Raw genomic sequence first — 17,407 nt, forward strand, 5'->3', positions numbered from 1 at the left:
GGAGGCTGTAAACTGAATGATCCTTGGAATTCATGCAGGACAGGGAGATAGTCCAGTTCCAACTACACAGACAGTAGAGATTATTGAATATCTGGGCATTTATTAGAGACCTCAGAAGAGTCACACCTTAAACTAGTGAAGGCTACTCTAGGGCCAATCTAATAAAGCTTAAAAAATAAGACTTGAAGGGATCAAGCTGATCTGTAGTAACCTATCTGTCTGCCAAAGCAAACTCAAAAACTCTTTAAAGGAAGCCATCAAAATCCAGATGTATAACCCCTTCTCTTGAGTATAGGCAGATCTGTGAATATGACGGGAGATGTGGTAGCCACTCCTTTAATTGGGTTATATCATATGACAAAGGTGAGAGGACTGACTACCTTATATTGCATAAGACCCTCCATAGCAGCTGACTGGAGAGAGATTCTCGTGTTGCCTTTGAAGAAGCTGCCATGTCGTGAGAAGGTCATGAGGCTAGGACTTGGGGTTAGCCTGTAGGAGCTGAGAGTGATCTAGCTGACAGCAGCAGAAAAAATGGGGACTTCAGTCCTATAACCACAAGGAACAGAATTCTGCCAACTAATGAACTTGGAAGATCTTGGGTGTCATATGAGGTCACAGCCCCAGCCAGCATCTTGATTTCAGCCTGGTAAGTCCCTGAGTAGAGGACCCAGCTCTAACCCATGCCTAAACTTCCAACCTACAGAACTGTGGGATAGTAAATGAATATTGGTTTAGGCCACTAAGTTTGTGGTAATTTGTTACACACCAACAGAAAACTAATATGCTTGGAAAGAAGACAATAGTGTCTGCTCTTACCACTTCCCTCAGCTGGAATTTCTAGTCTATGCAATATTTATCAATCAAGGTGAAACAAAACCTATTTCACTGTTATAAATGATGAAAAATAGCCCTTAAGTATATGAAATGATGTTCAACTTCACACGATTAAAAAACTGAAATTTAAAGTACATTGAGATACAATTTCTAACATACCAGGTTGGTAAAAATTAAAAAGTGTAACATTCTGTTGTGGAGGCTATGGGGCAACTGGCCCTCTCATGTATTGTTAGTGGGAATGAAAATAAGTACAATCTTTTTGGAAGGCAATTCGATAGTATCCAACAAAACAACAGTATCCAACAACACATAGGTGTGTACCTTTTGACCCAGCAATTCTACTTTTCGAAATTTACCCTCAAGACACATTTCCAACAGTACAAAAATACATATCCACAAGGTTATTCCTAAAGCATAGTCTATAATTACAAAATACTGGAAACAAACTCAATGTCCATACAACAGGAATGGGGTTAAATAAACTGTAGTACATACACATAATAGTCTACAACAATGAAACAGAATAATTAAGATTTCTATGAACTAACGTGGAGTGATTGTCAGGATATTTTGTTAAGTGAAAAAACTGAAGTGCAGAAGATCACCTAAGTATGATACCTTTAAAGCAACAAACAAGGGTAAATTAAAAAAGAAAAAAATCTCTACTCAATAGTTCAAAACAAACACAGGAAGGGCATAGATAGGAATGGGATGGAAAGGATACAGAGAATTATGATAGAAGGGAACGACATTTTTCTGAGGAGAACTTTTTGTATAGTCTTACCTTTTAAAACCATGTTAATATCTCATATTCTTAAAAAAATCACAAGGATGGGAGGAGAAACACTAACACTGAATACAAACAAAACAAATAAACTGACCTGAATTTCAAATGAATAATGTTACTACACTGAAGAGGATATAAAAAGAACTAACCAAAATAACTTTTGAACACAGTATTTGGGCTTTATGCCTTTAGGCTTAAGACGAGAACTCTAAATTGAACTGAATTAGTAGGTCTTTTCTTTTCAGAGGCATGGGTTAGCAATTTTGAAACCACTTTCTTTTCACTATAGGATTGAACAGTTAAGTAACTTGTATTGTTGATAATGGGAGCCAGGTTACACATTGTCACTGAGAAGGGAGTTAAAATATGGAAAGAGGTTAGGATAGAAAAGAACGAACTACAGGATATTGGATTGGAATTGGAGATATCAGTATGAACTCATGGATTTTAAGGAGGCTGATTCTAGGCCAGAAGCAGAGAAACTTTAAGATGAAGGTGAACATCTTGTGTGCTAAGAAATAAGGAAGCACTCAAAGAATGCTAGGGACATGTCAAAAGGGCACAGGAGCCACCTTGAAGTAGTTCCCATTGGCTAAATCTGGGACAATCTGAATATTACAATAAAAAGTGATAGTAGGATTCTAACCTACTGAATACAGAATGATTTCTGAGTCCATATTGATACAGATAGCCTGGATCTGTTATTACTCATATAATTCCATCATTGCTTCCACATTTATTAGTTGGCTTTCAACTGTAAGGATGAACTTATCCTTTTCCCCTATATTTCTTGTTTATTAAAAAATAGACAGTAAAGTATTCAGGGGAAAAGGGCTTATCTGTAACTTGCTCTTACAACAGTTCAGAAAAAAATCACATACAGAAACACAAAGAGAAAAAGGAGAAAGCAAACATAGTAAGATTTTAATATTTGGAGAATATTAAATTAATATTTGGAGAATTAATATTCTCCAAATATTATATTAATTCTATTAATATTTGGAGAATATTTGGAGAAAGACATTTAGGATTTCTCTGAACTATTCTTATAACTTTTCTGTAAGTTTGAAATTATGTTAAAATAAAAAATTTAAGAAAAAGCTATATGTACGAAGGTGTTCATTATAGCATTATTTGTAACAGTGAAAACTTCATTCATTTAATAATTACTGGGTATCTTACACTCTACGTAGTGTGCTGGACACGAGGAATACAATAGCGAACAAGCAAGACCAGTCACGTGGCTTAGAGACTGAGAGGCTTCCTGGGATGTAATATTTGCAGGGCTCAAACTGCAAGAGTTGGTCACCCTCGGTTGAACTTAACCATGATGGTAACATATGGAAATGGTTATGAAATTACAGTACAACCATTTGATATAAGGGCAAGAGTAGAAAAGTAAAAACTATAATAACAGAGGAAGATACTTATTATTAGATGTTAAGCTAAAAATAAAGGATACAGTATAAATACTATTAGAATCGTACATCTATGTACATATAAAAACAGATATAAAGACAAAATAAAAATAGTACTCATGGTGATTGTGTCTTTCCTATTTGAATTTCCTATGTTAAATATTTTAATGATTAAAGAAAAATTTCATTCCAAAAGTTACTAACATTTCAGAAAACTGTCATAATTAAATCTAAACAAATGGGCCAAGTAATTGAGTTTAAGAAAATCTGACTAGGCAGTTAAGATCACCAAAAAATAAAAAAAATTTTAGCTAGTTTTGAGCATGTATATCTTCTTAAAATTACCTTCTGCCTCAGATTTGTGCCATTTTTTTAAAGAAATCTGCAAACCTATTGCTCTTAATGCCTGAACCATTAGGAATTTTTTTTTGGCAAAAGATGGGTATCTTTAAACCTAATGTAATATGACTTATGATTTGTTTGGAAGGTAAAGTACACAATTTACCAGCCAGTGGCAGTCAGGGTAGACAGTAAGTTCCTCAAAGACAGGAATTTCATGTTCCTGGTGCCCAACACAGCGGCAACCAATCACCAACAGTTTGCTTTTTAAGCTGAGGTGCTGAATACTATACACTCTTGAACAGAGGTTTTTAATTTGCCTCTAAGGCATCCAGAAATGGCAAGGCTTGGTAAGGTGGGGACTGATGAGGTTTGTGATTTATAAACCTCCTTGTAATCTTACTAAAAATTGTGAGTATGTCTACTTTGTGAGGGGAAAAGTTTATAGCTGTCACCAAAGTTTCAAAGAGGTCAAAGACCCAAAAGAGGTCAAAAGTACTGTTCTGAATAAACAAACAATATTATGAAATTTTCTAATGACTTAGAAATTTAGTAACTACATAAAGCCATTTATTCAATTTTTATATCATGGTTAGGTCACTTAAAATATGAGTGAAAAAAACCAAATTCCCCAACTCTAGGTTAAATTTAAGCTTGAATATGAAAGATCAAAAATCTATCCAATGATTTACTAGCATATATCAACCTGGTGAATAATTACAGAATGTCTTCTGCTTTAGGTATCACTAGATAACTTCTGATGACAACACTAATTTATTTTAGATGTATTTGGAAAATGTGCCACGTAAAGGGAAAACATTTATTTATTCATTTTATTGTGAATGTGCCAAGCACTGATATTTCAAAGGGAATATTCAGATCTTTTGAGAAGTACAAGGTCTACTGGAAAAGAGAGAAGTATAAAATATAATTGTTTATAATATAGGCAGGTAGAAACAAATAGTTTCCTGAAGAAGCTAAAGAGTATATCCAAGAAGAGTTGATATCTAAGCTGGAGTAGTTTCATCACTAACAGAAAGAAGTGGAGGCTGGGATGGACAACATTTTACGCTATGGGCATGTTTACAAAGGTAGTAGGAGTCCTCTTTTGTGTTGAGGATGGGATGGAGAAAAGACTAGTGAAAGATAAGGTCCAGGCTGGATATAGTCTATGAATTCATGATACATTTGGACGTTTTCCTGATTGTAAAAAGCTGCAGCTATTAAATGTTTTTAAGGAGAGGAGGAGTTAATTGAAAAAAAGTAACTCTGGGACTTCCCTGGTGGTCCAGTGGTTAAGACTCCATGCTTCTACTGCAGGGGGTGTGAGTTCAATCCCTGGATGGGGAACTAAGATCCTGCATGCCATGCAGTGCGGCCAAAAAAAAAAAAAAAAAGTAACTCAGGAAGCAACGTAGAAGGCAGACTAATGTGGGAAAAAAAAAGATAAAATCTTTATGTGAAAGTATTCTTTCTGGAAAAATGTATTATGCCTGATTTCTTTTTAGAGTTCAGGTTTTCATATATAACTTTTTTTAAAAAAGCAATACATATTTTTAGTTAAAACCTTAATTTACAATTTAATGGCAGATTCTCATAGAAACTTAGCATGGGCCTATCATTTGCCTAACAGCTGCACCGCCTGGCTGCTGCTTACCTGTAACAGAGAGATTAGTTACCGCAGCACTGGTTAAAGGAAGGACTGGATTGACTGTGAGGGTAGTTGCTGCGCTGCTTGTCACAAGGCTTGGCGTGGTTGCCACCTAGAGGTCAGAAGTGAAAATATGCAGAAGCATTTAAAAATCAAAAATTAAAAATTTAAGTCCATATTGTAGATTTATGTTTCCTATAAAATTTTTAAAATTCCAGATACAATAGAATAAAATAAAAGGGGCTAAAAAGAAGTGATTTTATTAATTACTCTTTGATCTTGGAATTGAGAAAACTGGCTTATGTTGAAAGGTTCCTTTTGAATAGATGGTTTTTCACTGATGTTTACTAATGGCTTTGCCCAAGTTTTAAAAAGAAATTAATAAAAACAAATTTCCGTATTTCAATAGTGTTTAGCAAGACAGAAATATTATACCAGTTATAAACTTAATCTAAACAAGAAAACTATTCAAGGAGATCATGGGATCTGGGGTTCTTGCATTGCTTCTATTTTCAACTATGTGGGGACAAGACTGTCTTGGTTTTGTTTTTAATGAAATGATATTAAGGAAAGAATGTAAAACAAATTTTTAAAAACTGACAGTTTGTTTTTGAAATAAGATAAATATTTCTACATTTTTGTAAGAAACACTGCCTTCCTTCTATCCTTCCCTCCTTCTAGAATAAATCCAAAACACAAAATAGTCACCTACATAAAACAAAACTGTACCTAATGACTATCTTTTTTATAACTACTATCTCATGAACTTTATGATTAAAGCCTCACCATTTAACAACCATAGGCTTCACTTAATAAACTAGTAAGTGCTATTAATGATGACCTTAGTTTGAAAAGCCTGCCAGTATAGAATAATATTCAAATAAATTAAAAATCAATTAACAAGAAAGTATCAGAAATGCAAACTCAACAATATTCCCATCTTTGGAATCCTGGTTGGAAATGTGGCATCATATTTACAGTTGTCCTAAAGATCAAGGGAGTCACATGACCACTATATGTCCCTTCAGTCTAGGAATACTTTACTCAGTGAGGTTATAAATAAAAGGCCCACATGTTTGTGAAAATCTGAGACAATTGTTTTAATACAAGTTCAGAGCTAAAGGTTATCTGGGAATTTATTGTCACTTAATCATGTATGTGTAAGTTTAATAAATTGAGCTTTAGAAGCCAACATGAATAAAGTGCAACTAAAGATTTTTTTAGATAACTGGAATTAGCCGCAAATTTACTCCCAGTTACAGAGTAACCTAATAAACTACATCAGAGAAGAGAATAATAGAACTGCAGAGAAACAGGAAAGGATTAAAACTGTTTCCTTTAAAAAAGAAAGATCAGTAAGTTCTTGGGTTAATAATGACAAGACATTTAATTACTTTTGTAACATTTAAAATATAAATTTATATATCTTTTTTCAACATGAATATACACAATAAATTCCTATAATGAAATAAATTCATTTGATAGGGTATTTGTAAAATTGTAAAAATTAACCCTTGAGCATGCCTCCCTATTTTTCATCCTTACCAGTGAGGTCGGGCTGGGGAAAATTGCTTTGATAGGTGAGCTGCTGGTCCCACCACTGCTCGGTGGGTTGATTCTTTTTTCTTTCTGGCGGCGGTTACAAAACCAAACACGTATCACCTCCTTTTCCATATTAAGTTGATCAGCAATCATGGTGATCTCTTCCGAGGTAGGCTTTTGATTCTGAAGAGGGGGAAAAAAAAAATCACCTTTTGGAAAAACTTTTTGAACTACTGACATAACCATGTCATTAAATGAATAAACAAATGGGGAGGAGGAACAATAAGAGAATGAAATTGGGATATACAAGGCCATATTATTCCACTTTTAACAAAGAACTTCTACAGACAGACATTCTAATGAACATGTATTCATTAAATGCAGTCATGTTAACTTAGAATAAGTTATTATTGAATATTTATATATTTTTTATTTTAAGGGCAATTAATCGTGAATGAAACCAATACCTTATTTATTAGTGGGAATTTAAGAACTTCCCCAGTGCTTCATGCACATAATCTCACTTGGACAATGTGAGGCAGGCCATAAGCCTGTGGGGCACGAAAGGCAGTTATTTTACAGATAAAGGGACTTCAGCTTAGGAAACCACGTAACTTGACCAATCACACAGTTCATAAGTGGCAGAGCAGATAAAGACTCCTGTTTCAACGCTCCTTCCATGGTGCTCAAGGCTTTTCTGCATTAGAGAAGTCAAAATTTTGTTGGAAGCTTTGATTGTGATATTCTCTGGTACCAGAAAAACAAACAAACAAACAAAAAAAACCACACCAAAGACCTGTTGAAATAACTTGAACTCTATAGCTCATCAAGGCCTTCAGTGTTCTGGTTCCAAACACTACAGTTTAGCCAAACCAAACTACTTGTGTTTCCCCTGATATATGTCATGGCTTTTCTCTCTGGATGCCTCTGCTGGAAGCGCTTTCCCCTCACCTCTCCCTACCTGTGGAATTCCTATGTATCCTACAGCTGCTGCCTGCCTCTCTCACTTTGAGTGCTCACATGGATCTCTAAGCCTGGTCTCTCCTGAACCCTGAAGCACTCTGGTTTTGTTTCCTTATGTTCAGTAACTTACTTGTTCTCATTGTCTCCAATACGTTTATAAGCATCCATTAGGGCTGAAGCTTATAAGTCCATATTTTATGGTCTACGGCAGCGGTCCCCAACCTTCATGGCACCAGGGGCCAGCTTCATGGAAGACAATCTCTCCACGGACAGGGGTGGAGGGTGTGTGTGTGTGTGTGTGTGTGTGCGTGTGTGTGGATGGCTCAGGTGGTGATGCAAACGATGGGGAGCGGCAGGTGAAGCTTTGCTCACTCGACCGCCACTCACCTCCTGCTGTGCGGCCTGGTTCCTAACAGGGAACCAGGGACCTCTGGGGACGCCTGGTCTACGGCACTTAACAATAGTATTATACAGACAATCCTATGTATATGAAAAGTAAAAACCTCACTAACCTCCAAGAAACTCTTCTCTAAGGCCACACGGATGTTGGTCTCTATGCTGGTGCGTTTCTTCCTCCTACGGTTCAAGCCCTCAATTCCCATCCCTGGAGAATTCAGGGCACTTGGGCTGGAGAGAGCCGAATCAGATGAGAGGTTCTCTGTAAGAAAGAAGAAAACACATAAATCAAATCAGCTGAGCATGATTCATGCACACAATACATGTATTAACAACAACAATAAAACTGACCAAAGTATTTTAGGCTAAAAGCAAGTATGAAAGGTTTTCATAACCTACATTAAAATATTGTTCACTACCATGGATCTTTCTGCTGTTCTTATTGGCATTCTTTGTCTCAGGATGGTTGACCATACTGTCATTGCTATTCTTTGATTCGTTTCTGAGAAAGCAGAAGTTTACTATTCCTATCCTTACTCTCAGCTCTACCTCTTCTGAGTTCTGCTCTTATGTTTTGGTTTTGTTTGCTTATTTATTTATTAGCTCTAGGGATAAAAGAAAGAAAGCTCTTTGGAAATTATCAAATGTTTAACATTTATCTTGCAAATGACCTCTCATTTTATTTCACTGGTATTCCTCCCCTTCCCCACAAACCAAACAAATAATGAAACATTTCTAAACTATTTAAACTTTAAACAAGGTTCTGTCATTTAACAGTTTAATGACCCTGAGCATGTTACAGACATCTCTGAGTTTCCTTCCACTCTCTATATAAAATGAGATGGAGGGGGCAGACCAGTGGTTCTCACCTGTGGAACTCAGAAAGAGTCCAGATGCTGAGGCCATACCCAGAACTACGAAATCAAGACTGTCCAAGGTTGCGAGTTACAGGTTTGTCTTTTCCAAAGACCTGAATTTTGTTCATATCTACGATGAGAACCATAGTCTAGGGGATCTCTAGGGTTTCTTACAGCTCTCATAGTCTATGATTCCGTGACTCAAAATTCAAAATTTCCAAAGGGAAACTTCAGCACAAAACACATTAAGTTAAAACTAACAGCTCAATTTGTGTATAAAATTGGTGGTCATTTTTTAAAAATTGAAGTATAGTTGATTTACAATATTGTGTTAGTTTCACGTATACAGCAAAGTGATTCAGTTACATATATTTTTTCAGATTATATTCCATTATAGGCTATTATAAGATATTGAATATAATTCCCTGTGCAATATAGCAGATCCTTGTTGCTTATCTATTTTATGTATACTAGTAGTTTGCATTTATTAAACTCATACTCCTAATATGTCTCTCCCTCCCTCTCCCATTTTGGTAACCGTAAGTTTGTTTCTATGTCTGAGTCTGTTTCTAAATGTATACAGACTCATTTGTATTATCTTTTAGATTCCACATATAAGTGATATCATATAGTACATGTCTTTGACTTACTAAATTTAATATTCTCTAGGTCCCCTCTTCAACTTCCTTCAACTGTCTCTCACCCTGGGCTCAAATACAAGAAATATTCCAAAGCTAAAAATTATTGCTGATTATGTATCTTGTAATTACTAGCCTACTTAAATGAATTAGTTCTCTGATTTATGTAGTCATAATTTATATTGATCCTCCAAAGATTGTGAGCGTCAAGGTTCTGTAGTACCAATAATGTAATAAGAAATATAAACCCCAATTAATAAAACAATCCCTCCTATACAATTTCAATGAACAATGAGGAAATGTTTTATGCATTCACCCACCTGCATCATTTAGCCACTTCTCCAAAAGTGGCTTTAACTTGCACATGTTCTTAAAGCTGAGGTTCAAGGCTTCAAAACGAGAGATGGTAGTTTGGCTGAAGTCATTTCCATACAGTTTACCCATAGCGAGCCCAACATCGCCCTGCAGAGTAATACAGAAGAGGAGAGGGGAGAGAAAGAGAGGGAGAAACGATTCATCTAATGTTATGGTCTTCACTTGAGGGTGCTGCTTCAATAACTGTTCCAGACAAAGAACCAACAATCATTCCATTTACTGGGTCCTACAAAAACATCCATTCCTAAGCTGAGCACGGTATTCCAGTGAGGACTCTGTTAGTTAGGTCTTGACCGTGACAACATTCAAAACTGTTCCATATTCCCTCCATCTTGAATCTCTTCTTGCTACCTTATGTAATAATTGAGATATCAAGTGTTTCTACTAACTCTCAAAAGGTAGTGCTGAAATTCTACCAAGTCCCTTAATTGATGCAACCAAAGTGATCTAAGTAATCTTTAAAAATCAGTTAACCTGTATCACCTACAGGGTTAATAGATATAACTGTCTGGATAACCTTAGGTATTTCTGAACTAACCAAACTTCCCATAAATCACTTTAAAATTTAGAAATAATGCCTCATTCTTTTATTTTTTTCCTGTAAAGCATTTCTGGAAGCAGTGAAAAAAATCTCCTTTCCACCCTTAGTTTGGATTTCAAAGTTTGTTACAAAAACCAGGTATTCTAAAAAGACTACTTTTGTAACCATTATAGAGATAGAAATTCACAGTAGAGAGGTTTGACCCATTTAGTCAAACCTTTATGGGCACTGGAAACTTGGTAACCTTACAGCAATAGAACAATGATCCCCTGAATATATTACAAAAAATATCTTTCTCTATAAGCCTATAACCTTTGAAATGTATAGAGTGCTTTTCCTCCAGCTGAATCTCTCTTGTTAAAGCTGAAAAAGGCATATCTGAATAGTTATTGTATATATAGATAACAGAAGCTCATGGGGTGGAAATAATTCACGCTCTCATTTCAGTTAGTTCAGTGACAGGGCAGAAAAGCAACATTTCTGGTCCGAAATACGACATAGCTAATTCCACTAGAGACAGCCAACTCCCAACTATCCTGACAACACTCATTTTGAATTAGGATTATCCCAGTCCTTTGATTTCTCTCCCCTACAATCCATCTTTTGGATAGTACATTGTTTATTAGCACCTGCATTAGGGGTTAGTCAGGGAAAAGAAAACATTTCTTTTTAAACTCCAATTTCTTACTGGGGAGCAACTTCTGATAAAAAGTTTAATAGAGGAGAAATGTTAGAACTGTAAGATAAAATGAGACATTGAGAATACCTGAACTCCAACTGATCTATATTCTAATATTTCCCATAGGATAGATGGGCATTTAAATAACCACCAGCCACATGTGGTTATTTAAATTTAAATTAATTCAAAATCAGATAAATTAAAAATTTAGTTCCTTAGCACTACTAGCCACCTTTCAAGTACTCAACAGCCACATGTGGATAGTGGCTATTGTACTGGATGGCACAAATACAGAACATTTCCATCATCACAGAAAGTTTTACTGACACCTCTAAATATACTATCTCACAGAAGTAGAGCAAAAGTAGACTGCTTATTGATTTCCTTCCAATTGTAGTAAAACCCAAAGAACCAGGACAGTGTGAGTAGAGCATAAGTGTTATCCATTATCTCTATATACAAATATATCTATAAATATATTTATAGATTTTATCTACAGCATTATCTCTATACATTTATTAAAGCTGACTTCATTTAGTGAACAAATATTCACTAGGTGCCTACTGCATGTCAGGCATTAAACTATGCTTTGTGTGTCACATATATTCATGTCTTGGTCACTTTATTTGTTTAGATTACAGCTTCCTAGAAAACTAAGGCCAACTAAACCCTGTAACTCTTTGAAGGTAAGACCTGCTGTAGAAGTCAGATGGTAATAAATGTTTTCTGACATTATAATTGCATAATTCACTAAAAATTGTTCACAAACTTCTGTAATACCTTTCTATGAAAAGTAACAATAATGACAATATAAAAAAATGAAATACCTATTCAAAAATCACATCAAAATAAGAAACAATGCCTTCAGTTGGTGGCTGGAAATAAAGCTAGGCCATCAAGTAACTAAAACTATAGCAATAAATGACAAATCCACTTAACTGAGATTTATAATACAATTGTACTTCACACTTAAAGGATTTCATTGACTAAAAATCAACAGGTACCTCAGTTAATATACTAATTTTCACTAATTTGATATAAGCTTGGTTTAGTGCTTTTATAACTCACAACCATCTTAGGTTCTCCCCCTCACAAAAGTAAATGTTTGAATTAGTTGACTCATACCTAATCTGAACTATATTATATCCCTAATCTGAACTATACTGTATCTGAACTATATTACATGTATATATTTTAAAAAGCAAAGGAAAAAAGAAACAAAGACTGGGATTAGGATATAATTAACGTATCACATGTGATGGATGGTGTTAGACTATGGCATGCCTTCTAATTATGTAATGACATCTACAGTAATCCTTAATAACCAATTATAAAGTTAGAAAACAACTACTGTTTAAAACACCTAATAACATGTATATTTACTCAGAGAACAGAGATTTGTTTGTTTGTTTGTTTCAACTAATGACTGGAATGTCTAACTTACCCTCTGTGTGTGTGTATAAATAAATTAGATACAAAGCAATGTTTAAAAAACTATAGTTGAGGTATCTGACTTTAAAAAAAAGGTTGATCTTCCCATTCTGCACCAGTAATTATGTGCCTTAGTCCACACAGTCAAGGCCTGTGAAATGTTGCCACTGCTAAAGTCAAAGTCATTTTGAAAAATAAGGAAGAGCTGTGCCAAATAATAGAATAAAACCATACAGCAGAACACCAGACCATAGGGAAGCTCTTTTATAGAAAAAGAAGAGAGAGAGAGAGAGAAAGAGCAACAACCCTGGCAGTATGTTGGGTCAAATGCCACAAAAAGGCAAACCACTATCTGGGTAAAAGTTAAAGATTTTTAAAGGCCTTAACACCCCTGGCATATCACTCAGGCAACAATCTCCTAGGAAACGTAAGAGTATGCTGTGCTAATAGCCTAAGAGCTGAAGCATTGCTAAACATGCCAACCTTTTACTTATTTAAGCTTATTAATTTACCCCTATTGATCTAGTTCTATCTTTTAGCTTTTTTTTTTTGAAAACAAGCCACATGGTTTAGATGTTTAAAAAGTACTAAAATCTTTCTGAATTGTAATTTGTTCCTTCACAACTGAGACTCCTCACAAATATAAGTGCACTTTCTCTAAAATTACATCTATTAAAAAAAAACATTTTATGTTCTCAATAAATAGTTTCTTTGAGCAAAAATAAATTACCAAAGAAATATAAGGAATAAAAGTCTGTTCTTAAAAACACAGGGATGTCATTTTGGAGGAGCCCAGTGACCGCACTAGGCTCACTAGTGAGTAGGTGGCACACTACTGTACTTTCAACATAAAATAATTTGGATAGTATTTAAGTGGTGGCTTAAATTTCAAACAGTAATTATATTCTCTGCGAAAAAACCATCATGTTTCTCCTGATTCCATTAAAATGCCCAATCCAATCTATACTTCAGTAATTTTATTTCACCTAATGATCCTATATCATTTTACATAAATGTCATTCAGTTTAATTCTTTTCCTGCTTTAAAAAGTATTACTTGTGACAGGTTAATTAAAGAGTGAGTCAGTAGGAGTGCTTGGGCAAAAACCCATATACCCCAACACCTGTTTAAACCATTAAGCTTATTATACTTTAAAAGCCGTCTGCTAGGTGACATTTTAAAAAATTAATTTGGAATTTTCATCTTCAACAGATTCCCATTTGATGAATCAGTCTCAGTTCGGGCTTATTTTGTGTGTGTGTGTGTGTGTGTGTGTGTGTGTGTGTGTGTGTGTGTGTGTGTGTGTGTGTGTGTGTGTGTGTGTGTGTGTGTGTGTGTGTGTGTTTCCACCACCCCTTTCTCTCTTCCAAAAAATGGTTTTAAACAAGTCTTTCAAACATTTCCCCTTTCAGCTACTATAAAAGATCTTGTAATCTTTACTTCGCTCAATCTTACACATATGTAGCACGAAGGTCTAGAACCAGATGTTTTTCAAATAACAAAGCCCTCAGTATAGTTATATCATCCTCCAACATAATCTTTTAAATTCTCACCATGTATTGGTATTATTCTAATTTCAGAGGCCTGTGTTCTGAGAGAAATCTTAACGATTTTAACCTAACAATAAATTATAAATTTATAAATGAATACATACGATGAAAGTCTAAACTTATAAATGCAGAAAATGGCTAACAACAAGTTACAGTCTAAAACTGAAAAAGAAGGCTGAGAAATATATTGTTCCTTAGAAGTCTCTTTGGACATGGAAAGCAAATATTTGGACCCAGCCAAGGAGGGAAATCTAAGTTAAAGGTGGGTTCATCTTACCTGAGTGAATCCAAGTTTGATTCGTCTTTGTTTGAAGGTCTTGGCAAATTGCTCAAGCTCCTCAAGGTCACTGGGCTCCTCCAAGCTGGGAGTATCAATTCGCTTTGGTGTTGACTGGCTCTGTGGAAGTGTCTGAATTGGGGTTGCTGCTATTGTGCGTGTTGGGGTGGCTGGCTGCTAGAGAAGGAACAAAAGAATAAGAACAAACATACACCAAGATATTTAAGTTTATATCTGGAATGGCTGCAAGTAAACAATTTAAGGAAATGGCTGTATTCAAGAACTATGAAGACCATGTGTCACTGTAGAAGGTACAACATAATACCCAGTGAGAAAAGCAGAGTGTGATGCTATATACACTACAGTTACAGTTAAGGTTAAACATGTAAGTCTATGGAAAAGACTTGAATACACAAAAATGAAATCCATTGTCTTTGGGTTTTCAAATGGCTTGAATACATGCATCTCATGCCATTTAATAAATCAGTCTTTATTTTTAAGAATCTATATCATAATAAACATGCCACTTAAACTATAAGTTTCAAAACAGCAGAGACCATACCCATCTTATCACTATCATATCTCCAACTTGTAACACAATATTATAAAAAACATATAAGATTATTAAAACTATTTTAAGGGGGAAAAGTAAATCACCCACAGTTTAAATAACAATAGCTTCACTTCAGTCTACTTGTTCAAGTTTTCATCCATAGAGCTACATTTTTTATGCTGTTTTTAATTTGTTGCACTAAATTTAATCTGTAAATGTTTCTCACAAATTACAATTTTCAAATCTCTACTAACAAGGCATACATCCCACAGATCGGAGTAATTTTTAAAATATGATCAATACATTGGAATGGACCATAGGGCATAAAATCGAAGAGTAAACTTTTTTTATTTAATTGAGGTATGACTGACATACAAAAAAGTTGTACACGTATAATGTATACATCTTGATGAGTTTGAAGATAAATAAACATCCATGAATATATACCATCACCATATACAATGCCCTAAATTTATCCATTACCCCTAGAAGTTTTCATCCTCCCTCAGATCTACGTTCTTAACCTTAACTGTAATTATGGTAACATAATTTTATACTCTGCTTTTCTCACTTAACATTATGTTTTAATTTTTTTCCCTATGTTGTTTCAATCATCGTAATTATCATTTTCAAAGGCTGACTGAAAGGCAATATTATCATAATTTATTTAACAATTTCTTCATTGCTAGGCACTTTTTCATTTGTTTTCACTAACAGGTAACACCACAATGAAAAACTCTTGTGCATACAGTTCTTTTTTCCACCTTTGTAATTAGTTCTTTGAGATAAATTTACAAAGGATTTTCTATAACTGGATAAAGAGTTCACCATAAACAATTTCATGGCTTTTGGTATACATCATACATAATGCTGGTTCTCACTATACCATGTTCTCCACATGATTTGTTTTAGCAGTTTTAAAAAATGTTTTGCTAACTCAGGGAGTAAATTGTACTTTGCTGTTTCCTTAATTCATATTTCTCTTATTACTTAAAGCCAAATTTTCCCCACATGTTATTATCTGTATTTCGTTTCATGTGAATTGAACTTACATCTGTAACCCATTTGTAATGACATCCTTATTCTCACCCTTATCCTTAAAGAGCTCAATCAAATGTTATAGATAAAGCCTTTGTCTGTTGTATTAATACAAGTAATTTTCCCAATCTGCTTTTTTCCTTTTATTTTTCAGTGTACATAAGTCTTAAATTATAATTTGGGTGAACTTTTGTTTTTTTCCTTTCTAATATCTTCTGTTGCTTCAAATCTGAGAAAGCTTTCACTTATTTCTAACTTGGATAAAATTCCTTTTAATATTCTGCTAGCTTCTTCTATGTCTTTTAAAATATTTAATTATTGAAATCCATCTAAAGTTTATTTGCAGACATGAGGGTATAATCTATTTTTTTTTTAAAGAAAATATTAAATCTCCTTATTACACAAACACAAGGCTACACTGTTTTACTCACAACCCCTGAGTAGAACCCACCCTTCTGAGTATTCACTACTGGGATGTGCTGCCCTGACTCTGCATCATAACTGCTCAGTTAACCCTTCCTGTGAACAGAAACCCAGGTGAGAGATTATAGGACAAGATTACAGATGAAGTCCATGGCTATGTGCTTTTCTCTTGTAATTTAAATGGGTCATATACCCCTAACTCTGACCCCATTAGTAATATGCTTTCTCCAACTGAACTAACTGGCCCTGAAAACTGCACAAGAGGAATTACACAGGCCTACACCTCGGGTAAGCTCCTCTCTATCATCCTGCTTCAATGAAGACAACAAAATTTATCTCTCTGGCATGTTGACAGTGAGAAAACTTTAATATGACCATCTGGAGGAGCCCAAAACTGTACCAACCATACTAGAGTCCTATGTGGTTGTAACTTCCCACTGAAACTGGTTGATAAGTAGAGGTGAGTCTCAACTATCAGATGGTTGCTTCATTTCTAGGCTTGAAGTAGGCCCGTTCTCAAATAATATAGGACTAAAAATAGCCTGGGTATCTTTTGGTGGGGTGGTTACACATAAGTTACCCCAACTCCAGAAACCTCAGGCTGGACTGGGCCAGAGCTAGAAATAGTCAGTGAGCAGGAGTCCGGATGAAGCTACAACAGCCCTGCCACTGTTTACAAAGCTCATAGGCCAGGAAGGAATTGCTGGTACAGGCTTTTTTCCAACATCATTTTTATAATTCAGCTTATTCACAGTTAAGTGCACCATTTAAAAGTGTACAGTTTGATGTGTTTTGACTACTATATAGTCATATAACTGCTACCACAATTAAGATTCAGAAAATTTCCATCACCCCCAAAAGTTTCATTGTGTCCTTTGCTGCCAATCCCCACCCCTAGCCCCCATCCCCTGGCAACCACTGACATGATTTCTGTCCCTATAGTTTTGTCTGCTGTAAAATGCCATATAAATTGAATCACAGAGTATACAGTCTTTTATGTTTGGCTTCTTTCACTTAGCATAATGCCTCTGAAATTCATACATGACGTTGAATGTATCAGAAGTACATTTCCTTCTATGGCTGAGTAGCATTCCATCATATAGATATGC

The 17,407-nt window shown here is 35.1% G+C and overlaps 1 protein-coding gene across 8 annotated transcripts in view; it reads right to left on the minus strand.

The window, feature by feature from the left end:
- Nucleotides 1–17,407, minus strand: part of POU2F1 (POU class 2 homeobox 1) — a 186,589-nt gene that overhangs the window by 31,296 nt on the left and 137,886 nt on the right. For 6 of the 8 annotated variants that reach the window (XM_089911659.1, XM_089911650.1, XM_089911642.1 and 3 more), the window contains 5 exons: nucleotides 14,285–14,461; nucleotides 9,752–9,893; nucleotides 8,053–8,198; nucleotides 6,581–6,760; nucleotides 5,042–5,147 (listed from right to left, as the gene is read on the minus strand). In XM_089911659.1, the coding sequence (XP_089767785.1) occupies nucleotides 5,042–5,147; nucleotides 6,581–6,760; nucleotides 8,053–8,198; nucleotides 9,752–9,893; nucleotides 14,285–14,461 (751 nt within the window). The remainder of the gene's footprint in view (nucleotides 1–5,041; nucleotides 5,148–6,580; nucleotides 6,761–8,052; nucleotides 8,199–9,751; nucleotides 9,894–14,284; nucleotides 14,462–17,407) is intronic. The other 2 variants (XM_022560043.2, XM_022560044.3) reach the window with 1 other exon arrangement.

Source organism: Delphinapterus leucas, chromosome 1 (assembly GCF_059928025.1).
Source record: "Delphinapterus leucas isolate spDelLeu-1000000601 "Yukka" chromosome 1, BTC_Dleu_Yukka2, whole genome shotgun sequence".
Classification (NCBI taxonomy): domain Eukaryota; kingdom Metazoa; phylum Chordata; class Mammalia; order Artiodactyla; family Monodontidae; genus Delphinapterus; species Delphinapterus leucas.